At 35.4% G+C, this 16,926-nt stretch overlaps 1 protein-coding gene across 5 annotated transcripts in view; it reads left to right on the top strand.

Annotated features, from left to right (window-relative positions):
- MYOF (myoferlin) overlaps nt 1-16,926 on the top strand; it is a 66,257-nt gene that overhangs the window by 35,578 nt on the left and 13,753 nt on the right. For all 5 annotated transcript variants that reach the window (XM_082764499.1, XM_082764497.1, XM_082764500.1 and 2 more), the window contains 16 exons: nt 1,775-1,967; nt 3,009-3,164; nt 4,181-4,312; nt 5,692-5,855; nt 7,460-7,574; nt 7,700-7,805; nt 9,023-9,165; nt 9,300-9,473; nt 10,597-10,708; nt 11,989-12,066; nt 13,386-13,567; nt 13,664-13,822; nt 13,985-14,083; nt 14,412-14,573; nt 15,094-15,259; nt 15,879-15,955. In XM_082764499.1, coding sequence (XP_082620625.1) covers nt 1,775-1,967; nt 3,009-3,164; nt 4,181-4,312; nt 5,692-5,855; nt 7,460-7,574; nt 7,700-7,805; nt 9,023-9,165; nt 9,300-9,473; nt 10,597-10,708; nt 11,989-12,066; nt 13,386-13,567; nt 13,664-13,822; nt 13,985-14,083; nt 14,412-14,573; nt 15,094-15,259; nt 15,879-15,955 — 2,218 coding nt within the window. The remainder of the gene's footprint in view (nt 1-1,774; nt 1,968-3,008; nt 3,165-4,180; nt 4,313-5,691; nt 5,856-7,459; nt 7,575-7,699; nt 7,806-9,022; nt 9,166-9,299; nt 9,474-10,596; nt 10,709-11,988; nt 12,067-13,385; nt 13,568-13,663; nt 13,823-13,984; nt 14,084-14,411; nt 14,574-15,093; nt 15,260-15,878; nt 15,956-16,926) is intronic.

Raw genomic sequence — 16,926 nt, 5'->3', positions numbered from 1 at the left:
AAGGAAGAAATTTCATTATTTTCTGGTGAGCACAGAACAAAAAAAAATATAAAAGCAGTTTAGAGCTTAAGGGCCATAAAGATGATGTTTTTGAGGGATCCTTTAGTCAACATGTCTGTATGTGTAGGAGTGGTCTGAGAAGGCAATAGGAGTTGCCACTTAGGGTTTAAAAGGAGGGAGGAAGGAATTGTATGAGAAAAAGAAGGAGAAAAGGAAAGGAAAAATGAGAGAACAGTTATTATTCATTAGAGAAAATAACAGAAAACATGACATGAGAGAACTAATTTATCAAGCTGAAGAGCCAAAATAAAAATGAACATAGGAAAAAGCAAATGCAATGGAAGCCAATATACATAAGCAAATTTATTATAGAAAGCTTATGTCAAAATATAAACTAGTAACTTTATAGAATGCATGCTTTCATACAGAAAAATCAGAGAAAAAATTGACATACTTTAGGAAAGTAAAATGTGAAGGGCAAACTATTGTTGCATGAAGCCATCCGGAGAATGAAAGAACTCGAGGCCTTGTATCAGTTATAACAAGCCATCCTCTGACGTATCTGCACTGTTATTGAGGCTATTATTTTATTAAATAGCATTAGCACCCAGATATATCAATCACATCACATTAGCTTCCTATAGTGTGCAAGATACAATGCCCTCTATGGTGTTTTCAGGAAACACATGAAAGCTGTCCCAAAGGTATAATACCCTGGGTTGAATTCATGAAACACATTCTTTTGTCATGTTAAAGTTTTAAATAGAGTAGAAATTTAAATGGTGCACTGAAAACTCTTTCAAACCTGGAATGTGATGACTTTCTGGAAGTTCTGACCTGGTACATTTGAATCAAGTGTAAATACTTTAACTCAGGGCAGGCAGCATTTGCATTCAGATTAGCAGAACTAACTATACTGGTAAGTGCAACAGTCAGTAATAAGGTTTTCCGGAGTCAGAGTCGGAAATACATGGCTTGTTATTAAAACTAGGTCAAAGGAGTATCATCCTTTCTAAACTTGGCAGGGTCTCTGGATTTTTTTAATTATTTTTTACTCATCATATTAGAGACCTTTTAATGAAATCTATTGAAGGAATACAGTCATTGGTCTTTGAAAAGCTGCCTTTTCATCAAACTACCTCAAAAAGAAAAAAAAAAAAAAAAAAAAGGAAACACAAAACACACACACTTTTTTTTCTGGGCCCTACTACAATGCTATAGTATTTCTTGATTCCATTAAACAGCGTACTCTGCCCTCTAGTGACTGAAAGTTCTGTGTCATGGATTTGTTTTAGAGTTTTTCCATGTTTTGTTGCCAAAGAGTTAGATAGCTCTCATAGTCATAAATACAACCTGTATTTTTATATTGAATTTCTGAGAATTTACATTTCAGTGAAAGAAAAGATCCTAATCTTGGTCTGAGGGAACTCATTGAGGTGTACGTTCTGAGACAATTTTCTGATTTGCATATACAGGGAAATGGATTTTGCTTGATTTGGTTAGCAAAAAGTACATTAAAGCATAAAGCATAAACCTCAAGCTATTTTATATTCATGCTTCCTAGCACAGCATTTCTTACATTTCTTACTGTAAATGCTTTCTCAGTTGGAAATCTCTGCAGAAATAGATGCAGAGACATTTCTAATTTGGTGGTTTTCAATCAAAGAAAATAGTAGCACTCAATCTCTTGCTGCTTTATGCATGTCTACGTTTAGTGTATGGCTGAATAAAATCCACTTAGATTATTAACCACGACAATAATTTTTCTTTTTAGTAAACCATTTCCCCTCATAGAAGGCAAATCTAATATTACAGTCCTTGACACTCAGATAGAAAAACTGCGCCTGAAGTCTCTCAAACAGATTGGAGAAGCAGCAACAAGGATGAGAAATGAAGCTACTGATGTGAAAGCCACTTTGACAGAAATTGAGGATTGGTTGGATAAATTACTTCAACTGAGTGAAGAGGTTAGTACTATACAGTACTATTCAGGTAGTTTAGAAGAAGCCATCCAGCACAAACTGGTGTGATGTTCAATGCTGATCAAGCAATATCCCCCCTATTTAGAACAGAAATTTTAGATGCTGTGAAAGTAAATATGTGTGCCTCTGTTACTTGAACGTATTGTTCTAGGTTGTTATCAGACTTCACTGAGAATGTAAGTTTGGAAATAACCACTGACTTGTAGAATGAGAATAGACTCTTACCTGTACAAGGTGGCAGTATTTTGCCCTTTATTTTCCTCCAGATTTTCAAGTCACCTTGCTGGTTTGGGAACTGTAGGATATATGTAGTAATTCTGCAGCTCATAACTTCTAACATAGTTTTTTGAATTTTCAGTAATGTCTTAAGTCTTAAACATCTGCATTATTATTTTTTTTAATTTTCTCTAATAATTGGCTTTAATGAAATATTGTGCTTTTTTCTTTGTCATTTCTGCTTTGTTTTTTTTTTTATTTTTATTAAAACAAAAACAAAAACTTAATTTGGAAGGTAGTATACAAAGGTGTGGACAAACCTGCAAAAAAAAAAAAGTAGTATTTGTTTGCTGCTAAAAGTCTTAAGATGATCTACCCTTAGCATGCAAGCATTACAAGCATTTAAATGTGTACCACATCAAAACAAATTTTTAGGAATTGGAATCAGTCACTGTAGTCACTGTAAATGAATTGGGTCACAGCATATTTCTAAATAAAATCTCAAAAGATGTAGGAAACAAATCTCTTAACAAGAGCATCTTGTTTTCCAGCAATCTTAATGGTATTTTCAATGATTGTTCCAGAACTATGAATTGTATTGCTTACAAAGTAAAACAGTTTCCGCCATTTATCATTAAACATTATCATAATGTTTATTAACATAAACATTATCATGTTTAGTATTGATTCTTACATGGGAGATCTGTTTGACCATAACTAGCCTACGTTGCTGTTGTCTAAGCATTAGGTTAGTTTAACTTCCTACTAATTACCAACTTTTACTTTCTTTTCCACGCAAATAATCCACAGCCACAAAACAGTATGCCTGATGTAATCATATGGATGATCCGAGGGGAGAAAAGACTGGCGTATGCTCGTGTTCCTGCACACCAAGTGCTGTATTCCACCACAAGCCCTGAATCATCTGGTAAATATTGTGGAAAGACCCAAACAATCTTCTTAAAGGTACTTCCTCCCCCCCCCCCCCCCCCCCCCCCCCAAAATCATTTTGTAACTTTAACTCCCTAAACTGCAATGTTGTGCATGGAACATGCGAGCAAATTCCAAACAATGAGGTATCAAAATTCTGAGCAGATAAAAGCCAAATGCATACAGTTTCTTCAACAAATCACAGAAATTGTAATGTAAACTTTGTAATAAGCCAGAATTAGAACAGTCATTAGCCCCTGTGATGCTTTTTTGGAGAAGCTCAGAATTTTGATAGGGCTTTTAAAGTGCTATTGGAGTTGGTGGGTGTGGGTTGGACGTGAATGGAGACTTTCAGAGGGAAGAATTAGTGTAAGTCAGATAAGTTCCATAAACCTTTTCAAAGTTTTGTATGTTTTTCTGCATGTACTGTAGAGCATGTCTACACTCAGAAGTTCCTTGTTACATCTCTGCATTAAATCTTGTTCTTGAATAGGAGTGCCTTTCTCCAGTTAATTGATACTATTTCGAAGTGGTATGAGCTTGAGCAGAAAAAAGGTGATCTGACTGTGGAACAATAGCATTTAGAGTTTGCTAATGTACTATTAGTTACACTGCAGATAAATCCATATTTTAATGACCTTATGTAGGCCCCTTAATCACGTGTGATATGATGCACTGCTTCTAAGTTTAGTGAACCATTCTGTCTACCTGCTGCATTTCTAGACTCTCCTGACAAGAAACACTAAAATTTAAAGTTGTCATCCCCATTAAAAACTCATTACTGGATGAAACTTGGGAGTGGATATACGGGAGCAGGGATGATACTAATGGCTACTGTGTTTGGTTTTCACATGTCCGAGGAAGGTACCGTTTAAAGAACGTCTTCTTCGTGAACTATTTTATTAGCTCCTTGTGAGGAAATGCTGTACAGGAAGAGATCAGTCAATCATGTATTATTACTCATATTTCTGTGTTATTGTACATATTTTACTGAAAGCTACAATTACCTGCATAACATAACAAAGAATAACCTTGTGTGGTGTGTGTGCCAGTACCCACAGGACAAGACGAAAGATGTCAAAATGCCTGTGGAGTTGCGAATTAACATTTGGCTTGGGCTGAGTGCAGTTGAAAAGAAGTTCAATAGCTTTGCAGAGGGAACGTTCAGTGTTTTTGCAGAAATGGTATGTCCATCATTGCTTTCTTACATTAAACTTGGATATGAACTTCTGGAATCCAGTGAAATTGTAGCTCTTCTGAAATTGTTTTGCATGCTTGGCAGAAAGGGAGAGTAGGGTTTATTATCCTGAAAAAAAGCGCTGAAACAAGTAGACCACATCAAAGACAATTAATGATCAAGTTCATTGTGCCTACCAGGTGAACTTAAGCAGAACAGATTCTGAACAGGGTAATCAGGTGAAAGTCTGGGTAACTGGTGGTTTCTAAATGCTTATTTTAGATTGGTATCAGTGTACTTAAGATTGAGATCTAGAACATAATGTTTTGGCATGAGAATAACTTTCTGGATTAATTACTTCAATTCTCTACAAATGATACATGGATATAAGTGGTTTTCTTTAATAATGGCTCTTTTGTAGGAGCAAGAAAATTACCAGAAGTTGACTGTTACATGAAAAACTGGTCAAATGCATTAGATTTTGCTGACAAAAGACTGTATCATAACAAGTCAATGGTAAAAGCTAACAAAAATATTTGAAGTAGTCCCACATATAATACATATTTTCTATGATAATAAGCTGTAAGCATCTATTCTCTGCCTCATTGCCTAATGGCACATGTAATCTTGTATCAGCTGATGAAACAAGGCATTTTTACAGGGGCTTGTGCCACCATTACAACTATACTTAAAATACTTAGTAGTTCTATAGTAAGTAATTTACAATAGCCAATGGATTTTCAAAGCCATTATTTGTTAAATGTAGGGGGTTTAAGAGGCTGTGTAATATCTCTTTTTTTTTTCCTCTTAATACAGCAATCCAAAATTTTTGTAGTGATAAAAGCAGAAAACTCAAGGCCATCAAAAATTTGGAATAAAAATTAGCAGAAAGGGAAATATACTATATAAACTGTGCTGACATTCGAATTGTTTCCCCAGTAACTTCTATAGTAAGACTGACCATTATTTTCAGTTTGGCATGTTACAAAAGAAGCGGGTATAAATAGGAGGAGGTTTGAGATGTAAAAGAATTAGAGGATTGTATATTTAGGGAATGGAAGAAACTTTTGTTTGAATAATGTAAAAGAATTTTACTTAACAAGCCTTTAGTTTGGGGGAAGTTTGACTGTAGTTGTAGAGATGCATTAAATTGAAAAGATGGTGTAGTTTAGCAAGGGAATCGTTTGTAAGACAACATAGGAGAAAATGAAAGGAAGAAATTAGTGAAGGTAGTGCAGGGAAACGTGGGAAGGAAATACTTCATTTCAGAGAATGAAAATACATAGTAGAATGTTTCAATTGTAACAGTTACATAAATCTTTTTCTTTCTTTCTAAAATCTCTTTGTTGTTCCTAAAGTACTGTTTTATTTTTTATTCTCAAACAGTATGAAAATCAGGCTCTTCTTTTTGGAAAGTGGGGTACCTCAGGACTTGTTGGTCGCCACAAGTTTTCTGATGTCACAGGAAAAATCAAATTGAAAAGAGAATATTTTCTACCCCCAAAGGGCTGGGACTGGGAAGGAGAATGGATGGTTGATCCTGAAAGAAGGTCAGATTCTTTTAATTTTATACAAGCAGGAATAAAGGAGTTGACCTCAGAGTGTAGAGGAAAACACCCCCTCTCTGTTTTCTTCACTGGGAAGGTTTTAAGATGAGCTTTGTAGGACAGTAAAAGCCAGCCAATAGTCAAAGTTATTAAATAACTCTAAAGATACTATTATGTTCTTTAAAAAGTAAATCATATGACAAAAAGAATACATTTTAAAAATATTCACGTGATACTAGGCATATTGCTTTTATATTCCTAGTGTCTCAGGGTCCCGTCTTTAAAATAATTGATAATATTTTTCTTTGCCTAGAGAGCTATTGTGAGGATCACTTGCGTGAGGTTCTCATGTCCTGCTGAGAAGGTATCAGATAAGATCCTTAGACAGATTGATCTTCCATAGATGGAAACTTAACTCAGACATCTGGTATAAATCTGAGGCCCATGTATCAACACTGCTATAGTATTTGCATGGTTGTCCACGTACAATAGATGATTTTATTGTGTGTTTATTTCACTAAATGTTGCTTATTAAACAACAATTCGCAAGTGATTTCTCAGAGTGACTTAAGGCAGGGGTTACTTTCAGAGCCCAAGGCTGTGAGGGATCCAGCCCAAGACTCTTCCTCTCCTGGCAGATCTCATTCATAAGCTCTCTGTCCTCCCCAGCTACAGCAGATTCAGTCTTGCTCAGTCAGAAGTTTTCAATGCCTAAATTGTGCCCGTTTAGCTGTTTGCACTGCCACACTTTAAAGTGGACTGGGTAAACAAGCTGTCTAAAAACCAAAATCCAGCCTCCAAAAAGATGCTTTTTTTTCTTAAAATGAAAGGTTCAATCCATTTTTAATTCTTGTTCTGATGGTAAGGAATACACAGGATAGTTGATATAGAACACTCTGCAGGAAAATATGTGCTATTTGATCCATTTTAAAATCATGTGGGTTTTTGTAGGTATGGATGGATTTATTTTCATGTTATTTCAATGAATAGTCCAAGATAAATAAAAGCAATAGCTCATTTTCTCAAATAATTGGAAGGAAACTACCGTTAAAATGCTCAAGTATGTTTATGCTTCATACCTGTTTTTATTGGGCAATAATCTGCATGGCCTTGCTTGAACAGCAGATGGCATTTCAGAATGTATTTTAGTGTTTTCTGAATCCCAGTTAATCACAAGTGGAAAAAAAGACTTCTGTGTAAATTAATGTTCTCTCATTTATTTTACTTGCAAGTTAGAAAAGTATTAGCCAATGGATTACTCACCTTGTCAATAGTAGAAAGAGGATAAAATTAATAATAGTGCCAAATTTTAGTGTGTACTTACATAAAAATTAGAAATGCATGTAGCTGTCATGCAGTCTGTTTTTCCCTGCATTTAAATGTATGATATATTTACTTTTTCCAAGAAGTGTTCAAAGCAGATCCTGAATACTATAGCAGTTAAAACGCTCCTGCTAGTTGCTCATGAGTAGCATTCCTCCTATTGCTATATAAACAGACTTTAGCAAAGATGGACAATCCAGAATTCCAGAATATACATTGTTTGTATATATTGTAGCTTGCTTAAATATTTTTGGTGTAATATTGTATTTACTTTGAGCTTGCAGTTTGTTGACTGAAGCTGATGCTGGTCATACTGAGTTTACCGACGAAGTGTATGAAAATGAGAGTCGCTATCCTGGAGGGGAATGGAAAGCAGCCGAAGAGAGTTACACAGATGTGGTGAGATTTATAAATTAATACTTTTCACTGAAAAAGAAGGTTTAAGAGAAGGAGTTCTATGATTTGCTACACAGTGTATTTCATCTATTAAAGCACAGAACTGTTGTGTTTCCTCTATATAAAAGAATGGAGAAAAGGCTCCACCGCCACGTGAGTTCACATGTCCTCTTGGATGGATGTGGGAAGATGATGCTTGGAAATCAGATTTAAATCGAGCCGTGGATGAGCATGGTAAGATTTACTGTTCATGTTCTATGTAATAAATGTATTTGTAAGTGTCTACTAGAGAGCATATCGTATACTCTAAGAAGCTGTATGCTGGTTTTGACTGCAGAAGCAGCTGAGAGTTTTGAATCAAAAGCTTTGAAAAATTAAGTAAAAAGGCTAATGTGAACAATGGTCTACTAACATGAGAGGTTCCACATAGGAAAGCTGGATGTATCAGCAATGTACTTGGAAACAGAACCTATCCCCGTTTGAAAGAAGTTTCATGGTTTTGCTATGACTTCTGTATGCTTGTTACTTACACTAAATTAAAACTGTTACCAGCTTAGAAACTTGCAATGTAAACAACCTCATAAGACCATAACTTGGATCCTACAACAGGAAAAAGCAATCTATCCTTCACAGCAAACTGTTTAGAGGATTTTATTTATTGAAGAGTACTTATGGAACTGGAACCTCTGATAGGGTTCTGCAGCAACATTTTAGTAAGAGATCAATCTCAGTAAAAATCAGAGTTCTAGATACCTGGCAATTGAATTCTAACATGCAGAGCCAAAATAAAGTAACAGTTTCACCAATTCTTACATATTAATGATCAGAGTTCAAATTGTTGTTTATTTAAAAGCCAAGCTGCTGGAGTTGCAAGAGTACATAAAATTCCATCTGTTGGAGAAGATCATTCTCTAGCTATTGGGCATTAAAGGTTTCATTATTATAGAAGCACAGAATGGCTTAGGTTGGAAGGGACCTTAAAGACCATCCAGTTCCACCTCCCCCTGGGACACCAGGCTGCCCAAAGCCCCATCCAGTCTGGCCTTGAATGCTGCTGGGCATGGGGCACCCATGACATCTCTGGGCAGCCTGTTCCAGTACCTCACCAGTCTCATTGTGAAGATTATCTTCCTAATGTCTCATATAACCTTACCCTCTTTTTTTCAGGGACTGTAATAACAGGACAAGGCTTTAAACTAAGAGTCCCTCCCCCATGTTTCCTGTGGTCCCCCTTTAAGTACTGGAAGGCTGCTATAACATCACCCTTGAGCCTTCTCTTATCTAGGCTAAACAATCCCAACTCTCTCAGAATGTCTTCACAGGACGTATCGAATAGCTCTTTGTGACTAAATCTTCACCCTCTGCAGTTAAACTACTACTCATGCTTTTCTTATTTGCATCTTGAATGTGTTTCTAGAAATATACTAACTATACAGTTCTGTTTTTTTTAGGATGGGAATATGGAATTACTATTCCTCCAGACTCTAAACCAAAGTCATGGGTTGCTGCAGAGAAAATGTATCATACACACCGACGACGAAGACTGGTGCGGAAGCGTAAGAGGGATCCAGCTCAAGCAGTAACAACAGGAAGGGTAAGCAGAAGAGAGATGCAATCACAGATCGTATTTCTTGCACATTGCAATAGTGTCTTCTAGAGCAATTCCCCCTCCCCTTTTTTTATGATATTTATACGATAGTGTAGATAACAGGGATTTACATCTCCCAGGGGGTGCCATCATATGAAGATCAAGAAGGATGGGAATATGCTTCCTTGATTGGCTGGAAATTTCACTGGAAACAACGCAGTTCTGACACTTTCCGTCGAAGACGATGGAGACGAAAAATGGCTCCCTCAGAAACACATGGTGCAGCAGCTATCTTTAAACTCGAAGGTGCTTTGGTAAGGAACACAATATCAATGAAGTCTTTAAAAGGTCAATCTGTTAATTTTCAGTAATTAAGCAATTAAATATCAATAACAATTTAATCAGCTATTTTAGTCCCTGAATCATAGATTGATATATAACTGGAGAACTAATGTAGTTTATATTGTTTAAATTGTTTGAAGTCTGAAGTGGAGTACTGAAATAACTACTGAGGCTTTTGAATAACACATTTATTACTTGATTCTGCAAATGATTTTTATTATTTTATTATGTGAGACTTTGGTCAAAAGGCAAAATGACTAGATGATCCTTGTGTAAATAAAGTGACAAGATGGCTCAAGCTTTCCCTGCACATAATTTAAGTGTATTTGCATGTACAAATGACCAAGCAGAAGAAAAAAATAGCAAAGTATAGGACAAGTCAGAATGTTGTGAGTCAAATTTCATCAAAATATAAGTATTCCGCAAGTTTACAGGTTAACATAGCTTTATAGGTAAGCTCTATTTACCAAGATACAAATTGAAGTGAATAATAGTAAGGCACAGCGTTAGAAGAGAAGGCTCATTTGTTTTTTTCTGAGCTAATGATTTGAGTATAGTATTAATGCAAGTTTGCTTTTTTTTTTTTTTTTTTCTCAGCATGTTTCTCTTTTTTTCACAAAATGTCAACCCATGTTTCAGTGATAGTATTTTCTTTCTCCACTTACTTTGGTGCCACAGAGTTTAAAAATGCCCATTTCTCTTTTGACTACAAATAGCCACAGTCCAAGTGGCTATCCTATTGCTAGGGTAGCCTTAGAGAACTTCAGGGCAGCGTAGAAAGACCTACAACCTCTCCTGCAGTAAGAGCTGAGAAGTAACTAGTTTATCTCCCGCAATAAGACATTCTGGCAAGGAAGATGAACTGACTGGATCTGTTTTCTGCTCAGCTTCAATGGCAACAAGAAATTGCCTTTGCATGAGTAAATATCTTTTATAGTACATTTACTCAGGAAGGTAAATTTCTCCTAATCCTGGATAAAAGACTGAAACGTGTATATTCTCACATAGTCTTCATACTTTATACTTCATACTTTATGAAGTGCTTTCTGCATTTGTAAGCATGCAGTGACTTTTTTTTTCTTTACATAATTTTAGGGAGCAGACACTAGTACTGATGATGGCGAAGGGAAGAGTTCAGACAAAACCAAAGAGTCAGCTATGAAAGTGTTTGGTGCCAATACGCCACTTGTTTCTTGCTACTTTGACAGTAAGTTCTTAATTCCTTTCTTATAAATCAGGTCTGTTTCTCATCGATCTCAGAGTTGTGATTCCTTGTGTTTTACATCAAGCTTTATGCACCTCCTGCAATAATTACCAACCAATTCTTGATCAGGCTCTTATTAGCCTACTAACAAAACATACAGTTGGTCATTTCAATATGCGAGTCTTCAGTTCATATTATTATATAAATGATTATATATTTTATATTATATTATATGTTATATACAGTTCATATTCTAATATAAAAAATGGAATAAGATAATGTTATATGGATCAAGTAATCTCAGTTTGTTCAGTGTCACTCAGACATTTGTAAAACCGTTATGGGGCAGGAATTCTAAAGCTAAATATTGCAACAGCTTAATTTTAAACTCTATTAAAAGATGCAATTTTAGCAATAGGATCCTTCCATACCAATGCAGGGAGCTAAGCCAGCAAAGACAATATATGTACAGTTAATTTTCTGCTGGTGTAGCTCACTTAACCAGCTAACTCCAAGGTCAGACCAATGCCTGACCCAGAGTAAGCAGAAAGACCATGTAGACAAACATCTTGCTGTTTCTTTCAAGTAATGATCACAATAGGAGGAAAATAGCCTCTCTTCCTGCCAGAGTTCAGAGGTTTCAGCTCACTGTGGATAGAGTGGGTCATTTTTTTCCAAAGGTCTGAAAGGGTTGGAGATGACATCCTCTGAGAAAATCTGTAGTAACATAGCCATGTGTTGTCCTGGGTCAGGGCCTCCCTCATGTCCTCATTTTGAGCTATTCCACTGTGCCTGCAACAAGTTTATTTATTTATTTATTCTTAGTCTTTTAGTCAGAAAGGGATGCAATTAGAATAATTTTCTAGATCTAATAGCAAAAAGTGTGAAACCCTAGGTCCTTGCAAGTGCTGTAGTGAATACTTAATTTAAGTAAAGGAATACCCGGTTCTTATTGTTGTTTGGAGGAGCTAGATTATCACTGTTTCAAACAAGAATTTTTGAGTAGAAAGAGTTTTAGATGATTATTCACTAAAAAAGCCTAAATAGTGTGTGGTTGTTTTTTTTTTTTTTCATTTCTGCTCTAAGTTGTTATGTTTAAACAAATGTTCACAGGTGCTAGCGCATTGGTACTAATACACTTATCACTAGCAAAGAAAAGCAGAAATGTTACCAAGTGTTTGTGCTTTAGTTAAGAAAATGTTTAAAGTGTTTGTATACCTTAAAGTAGCTTCATTTCAGAGAAGATGCCTGTGTAATGCATGTGAACTTTTTTTTTTATGCAGGAGTATATATTTACCACCTTCGCTGTTATGTCTACCAGGCAAGAAATCTCATGGCTTTAGACAAAGACAGTTTTTCAGGTATGGAAAAATCCCACTAGTGGTGCAAAAACACACGTTTGCAATGACCTATTAATTTGATTTGTATACAGAGTATCTTACATCTGTAAGTTCTGTGCATAGTTCCCAATTACTGAAACTATGCCAGGAAAGATGACTCAGCTTCGTTATGTTCACTTCAGATCTAGTTTGTACTACCCCAGATGCTGCCAAGAAAATAAGTGGTCTGAATCTGCAGCACCTACTGCTGTCAATGGAATTCTCAGTCAGGGAATGGGAATTCATTGAGGTCTGAATTGCCCATGACCAATCCTTTCCCCATGCTCTAGCTTCTCCTTCTAACTAAAGCATACATGCTGCTTCTAAACTGTCCTGCAGAAAGCTTGTATAAAAGCAAGGATGAAGAAAGCTGTGTGGCTGTTATGTCAGCAACTTCCTGTCAGTGTCCAGTATTTTATATTAATTAATTACTGAGATTAATGTTTAGAATACAAAGAACAATACAAAGAGAAGATGATAAATGCTTCTAATTTATGTATGTAGAATTCAAGATGCGTACCTTAGATTCAGCCCACAGATAAACCAAGACAGCTGTGTTTTATTTTCCTCTAAAACTAGTTTGAAGAGTTAGCCAAATTCTGTAACGTTCTGGTCAGGTACCTAGCCAGAAGCTGTTGAAAATAATCTGAAGATAATCTTTTAATTATCCTCACATCCTTAGTAATTGAAATCTGTACAGGAACTGTTAAGATACTTTCTGCAGAGCTCCTGATGATTTAAAGGCTTGTCAAACAGTGGACCAAGACCACTTTAATCATTCATCTGTTTCATAGGAAGGGGTTGATATAAATAAGCATGTTTGAAATCAAAGTCTGATCTCAGCAATAGAGCCTGGGAGAATGTGATTTGGCATTAACCAGTCAGAACTGAAACAATCTCCTTGTATTATTTATGGGTCAATACAGTTGTATATCAATGGATACAACAAGATAAGCTTCTACCGACCATATTTAAGAGGAGCTTCATATAGTTAACGTTTCATTTTAGTTTTCAAGTTCACTTTGTAATTTGCAAGGTATTTTAATGACTTTCATTTATTACTCCATTAATAATGACTTGTATAAAGGAAGCTATTTAGTAATCAAGTAGAATTTGCTCTACTAAATGTGAATGATGTATACAGTGGGTTTTTTTATATAGAATAGCTTATAAAACTGGTAATAACAGAAGAGAAGAAAAATAAGGTACTGTATTAGATAATTGTGCTTGTGTGGCTTACACCTTCATAAGGTTTTGGTTGTTTGTAACTATGTACTTCCAATCTCTGTATAATATTTCAGATCCGTATGCTCATGTTTCTTTCCTCCATCAAAGCAAAACAACTGAGATCATTCATTCAACTCTAAATCCTACATGGGACCAAACTCTCATATTTAATGAAATTGAGATCTATGGTGACCCACAGACAGTAGCTGAGAATCCACCTCATGTTGTTATTGAACTGTTTGACAGTGACCAAGTGGTATGTGAAAGCTTTTTATGTTTATTGTATTTATTATTATTGTTGTTCCTATCATATTTGACAGTAACAACTATAATTACTATTTTTTGATTGCAGGGTAAAGATGAGTTCCTTGGAAGAAGTGTTTGTTCTCCCCTGGTGAAGTTGATCCCAGAAGAGGATGTCACACCAAAACTGCTCTGGTATCCTGTAATAAATAATGGCAAAGCTAGCGGAGACATTCTTTTTGCTGCAGAACTTATTTTGAGGGACAAGGTATGTATTATTATATTATGTATGTATATATATAGTATATAATGTATATTATAACTCACTTTTATAGCGAGTTATAATATGAAGAATTGTCTTAATACTGGCAAGATATTTCATTTAAGGAAGGAGAGAGAAAATAGTACTTATGTACTTATGTCTTAACAGGGTGGCACCAACCTTCCAATTCTTCCATCACAAAGAGCACCAAAGCTTTACATGGTACCTCAGGGAATCAGACCAGTAGTTCAACTCACTGCTGTTGAGGTACTGTTTAATTTTAAAGTAACTGAATGCAAGCGCAGTCATCTCTCATCTTCATCTTCCAGATAGCAATTTTGTCTGTTTGCAGCGACAGGAGAAAAAAATCATAACGCGAACTATGTGTGGGATTTTTTTCTATAAGTATTTTTGAGTTTGATTTTTTTCCATTAGCTGTCCTAGTAAAACAACCTTGAAATATTTTGCCAGTCACCCTTTATTAGTGAAGAAAACTTCATTTCTTCTTTCCTACTTTTTGAGCATCTTTTTGAGTATCATTCTAAGCATATTGATCTCTCTCTTTCTCTTGCTTATATTGAATTTTATTTTACAGATTCTGGCTTGGGGGCTGCGGAACATGAAAAACTACCAACTGGCACCTGTTATGTCTCCTAGTCTCATTGTGGAATGTGGGGGTGAAATGGTGGAATCTGTGGTGATCAAAAATCTCAAAAAGACACCAAATTTTCCATCGTCTGTTCTCTTCATGAAAGTTGTACGTTGCTAAAAACTATATACCAGCTATCTATAGCAAAAACAGTTACACCATACTTTTAAAGGTGAAGGATTTGTTTATGTAAGCACAAACAGAAAAACTTGTGTCCTTTTTCGACTTAATATAAGCAAGGCACTGAGTGTGACTGACAAAGATAGTGTAAATATGTCTGTACATATATTGAAAAATTATATGGTCTGATATGCTCCAGTACAGTGTATAGATGTATTTATTTGAGAAGACACCAATTTACCTATAGGTGTGTGGCTACTTTCCTGCTGCTAGGATGGGAACTGTGTAAGATTCAATACTAAAATTTACAGTAACTAGAACTATTCTTATTTACTGACTTTTACTGAATCATAATATGAGGTTAGAAGTTTAATTTACCATACGCCCATAGAACATAATAGTTTAATATTAAATAAATGTAGCATCAGCTCTAATGTAGGAGAAAAATCTTTTTTGTTCATTTTCCTTCTGTCTGCAGTATAAACAAAATCTAACCTTTCACTTTTAGCTTTTGCCAAAAGAGGAGTTGTACAGCCCATCTCTTGTTATTAAAGTAATAGACCACAGACCATTTGGACGGAAACCGATTGTGGGACAGTGTACTATTGATTTACTGGAAAGTTTTCGCTGTGACCCCTACACTACTAAAGAAGACATTGCACCACAAATGAAAGGTAAATACATGGAATGTAAAGTTATGCTTCTTATGAGATGCTAGAATAATCAACTTTTGGTGTTAACTGTTCAGAACAGCATACAGAGTCATCTCATGTTGAGTATTTACTTGAAGATAGTATGATCTGAAAGAAAAAAAATACATATAACTTAGTAAGTAGTGCAGTATACCTCTGAGGGGGTATAAGAGTGCAAAGGGGAGTCCACTGTCAGAATGAGCATACTGGATCCTGACATTCTGCTTTAGAATGAACTTAACTACTTGGAGATTACCACTGCACTGATTACCAACATAACAATTCCAGCAAGAATGCTCTGAATGTGAAGCTGAGATATTCCACTGTATTTTTTCCAAAATCTACTTTTTGTAATTCTATATATTTGAGAAATGTTTGTTGATACTGCACAGAAAAATACTGCATATCTATTTTTAGCAGAATATTGCAATTAATTGCTTTCTTTAGAGGACCAAGCATGTAGGCAATTATTTTTTTACATCTTATGTAACTGGATTTCAAATTCTATGGAAATTAAATTCAGTAATTTACTCAGTAATTAAATTCAGTAATTTATTCTTTTCCTACATTGTGTTGCCTTAATAAAATCTTTGGCTTACAGTTAGTCTACTCTCTGCTGCACCGTGCCAGGATACGGTAATTGAAATGGAAGATGCGCAACCACTGCTAGCAGCCCAGGTAATGCTTGAAATTTGATGCTTGATTTTCTTCAAATCTGTGATTTCTGAGAAACTATCTAGAAAACAAAATGATCAGAAATGAAGCAAACTTTCTTCGTGATAGGAAAGCATTAATTAATTATTTTGACCTCTTTTTTCATGTAGTAAACATCAAGCTATAGCTTTTTGTGCAAGATAAAGTTCACCGAGTAGCTTAGGAATGAATTCATACAATGGCTACGGAAAGCATAAAATAGAACGTTACCCACTTGTCCACTGGTGATGCAGTCTAATCTCTCAGTCTGATCCCACACAGACTGAACAGCTTTAAATAGAGCAGGCAGTAGGTTTGTGCTTTAGTGGGTACAGAATCAAAGCCATGTTGCCCCAAACCTAAAGCTGTCATGGCTTTGCCTTTCTTACAGTCATCCACAACTATTTTCTTATAGTCATCCACAACTTTTAACACTGAAACATTTTTTCCTGTGCTAACACCTCTTTTCTTTCCTGTTCTGTTGTGCCTTGTGAATCTCTCTACACTACTGCTCTGATTCTTTCAGGACCACCACAGTACAGTCTTACTTTACAGGTAAAAAAAATAATTCCACCTGCAGAATTTTGCTGTTGAATTGAAACCTGAGTGAAGGCAAATTCCAGACGATATATTTTTAAGGATTTTTTTCAGTAATTTTAGGACTGTACAATGTTAGGTGTTTTCGTAAATTTCTGATAGCTTGATAAAGGAAGCTTTAAGATTATACGCTGTAACATATTAATTTTGTAGGCTCTTAATCCACAACTTTGATTTTTCAAAAAGACAGACTTTTTAATTTACAGAGGTCCCAAAGTAAACACTACTGAATTTAACTTTCAAACTCACTGCTATTGTAACATTACTGATTGCAGTGTTCTTCCTTTACTTCTTCCTTGCTATTTTAATGTCATGATATTCAGACTATAATTAAACTCTGATAGAACATTTTCTTACAT

Source organism: Aythya marila (assembly GCF_965140915.1).
Source record: "Aythya marila genome assembly, chromosome: 7".
Taxonomy (NCBI): Eukaryota; Metazoa; Chordata; class Aves; order Anseriformes; family Anatidae; genus Aythya; species Aythya marila.
Note: the sequence above shows the minus strand (reverse complement) of the source record. Positions and strands in the feature narration are given on the sequence as shown.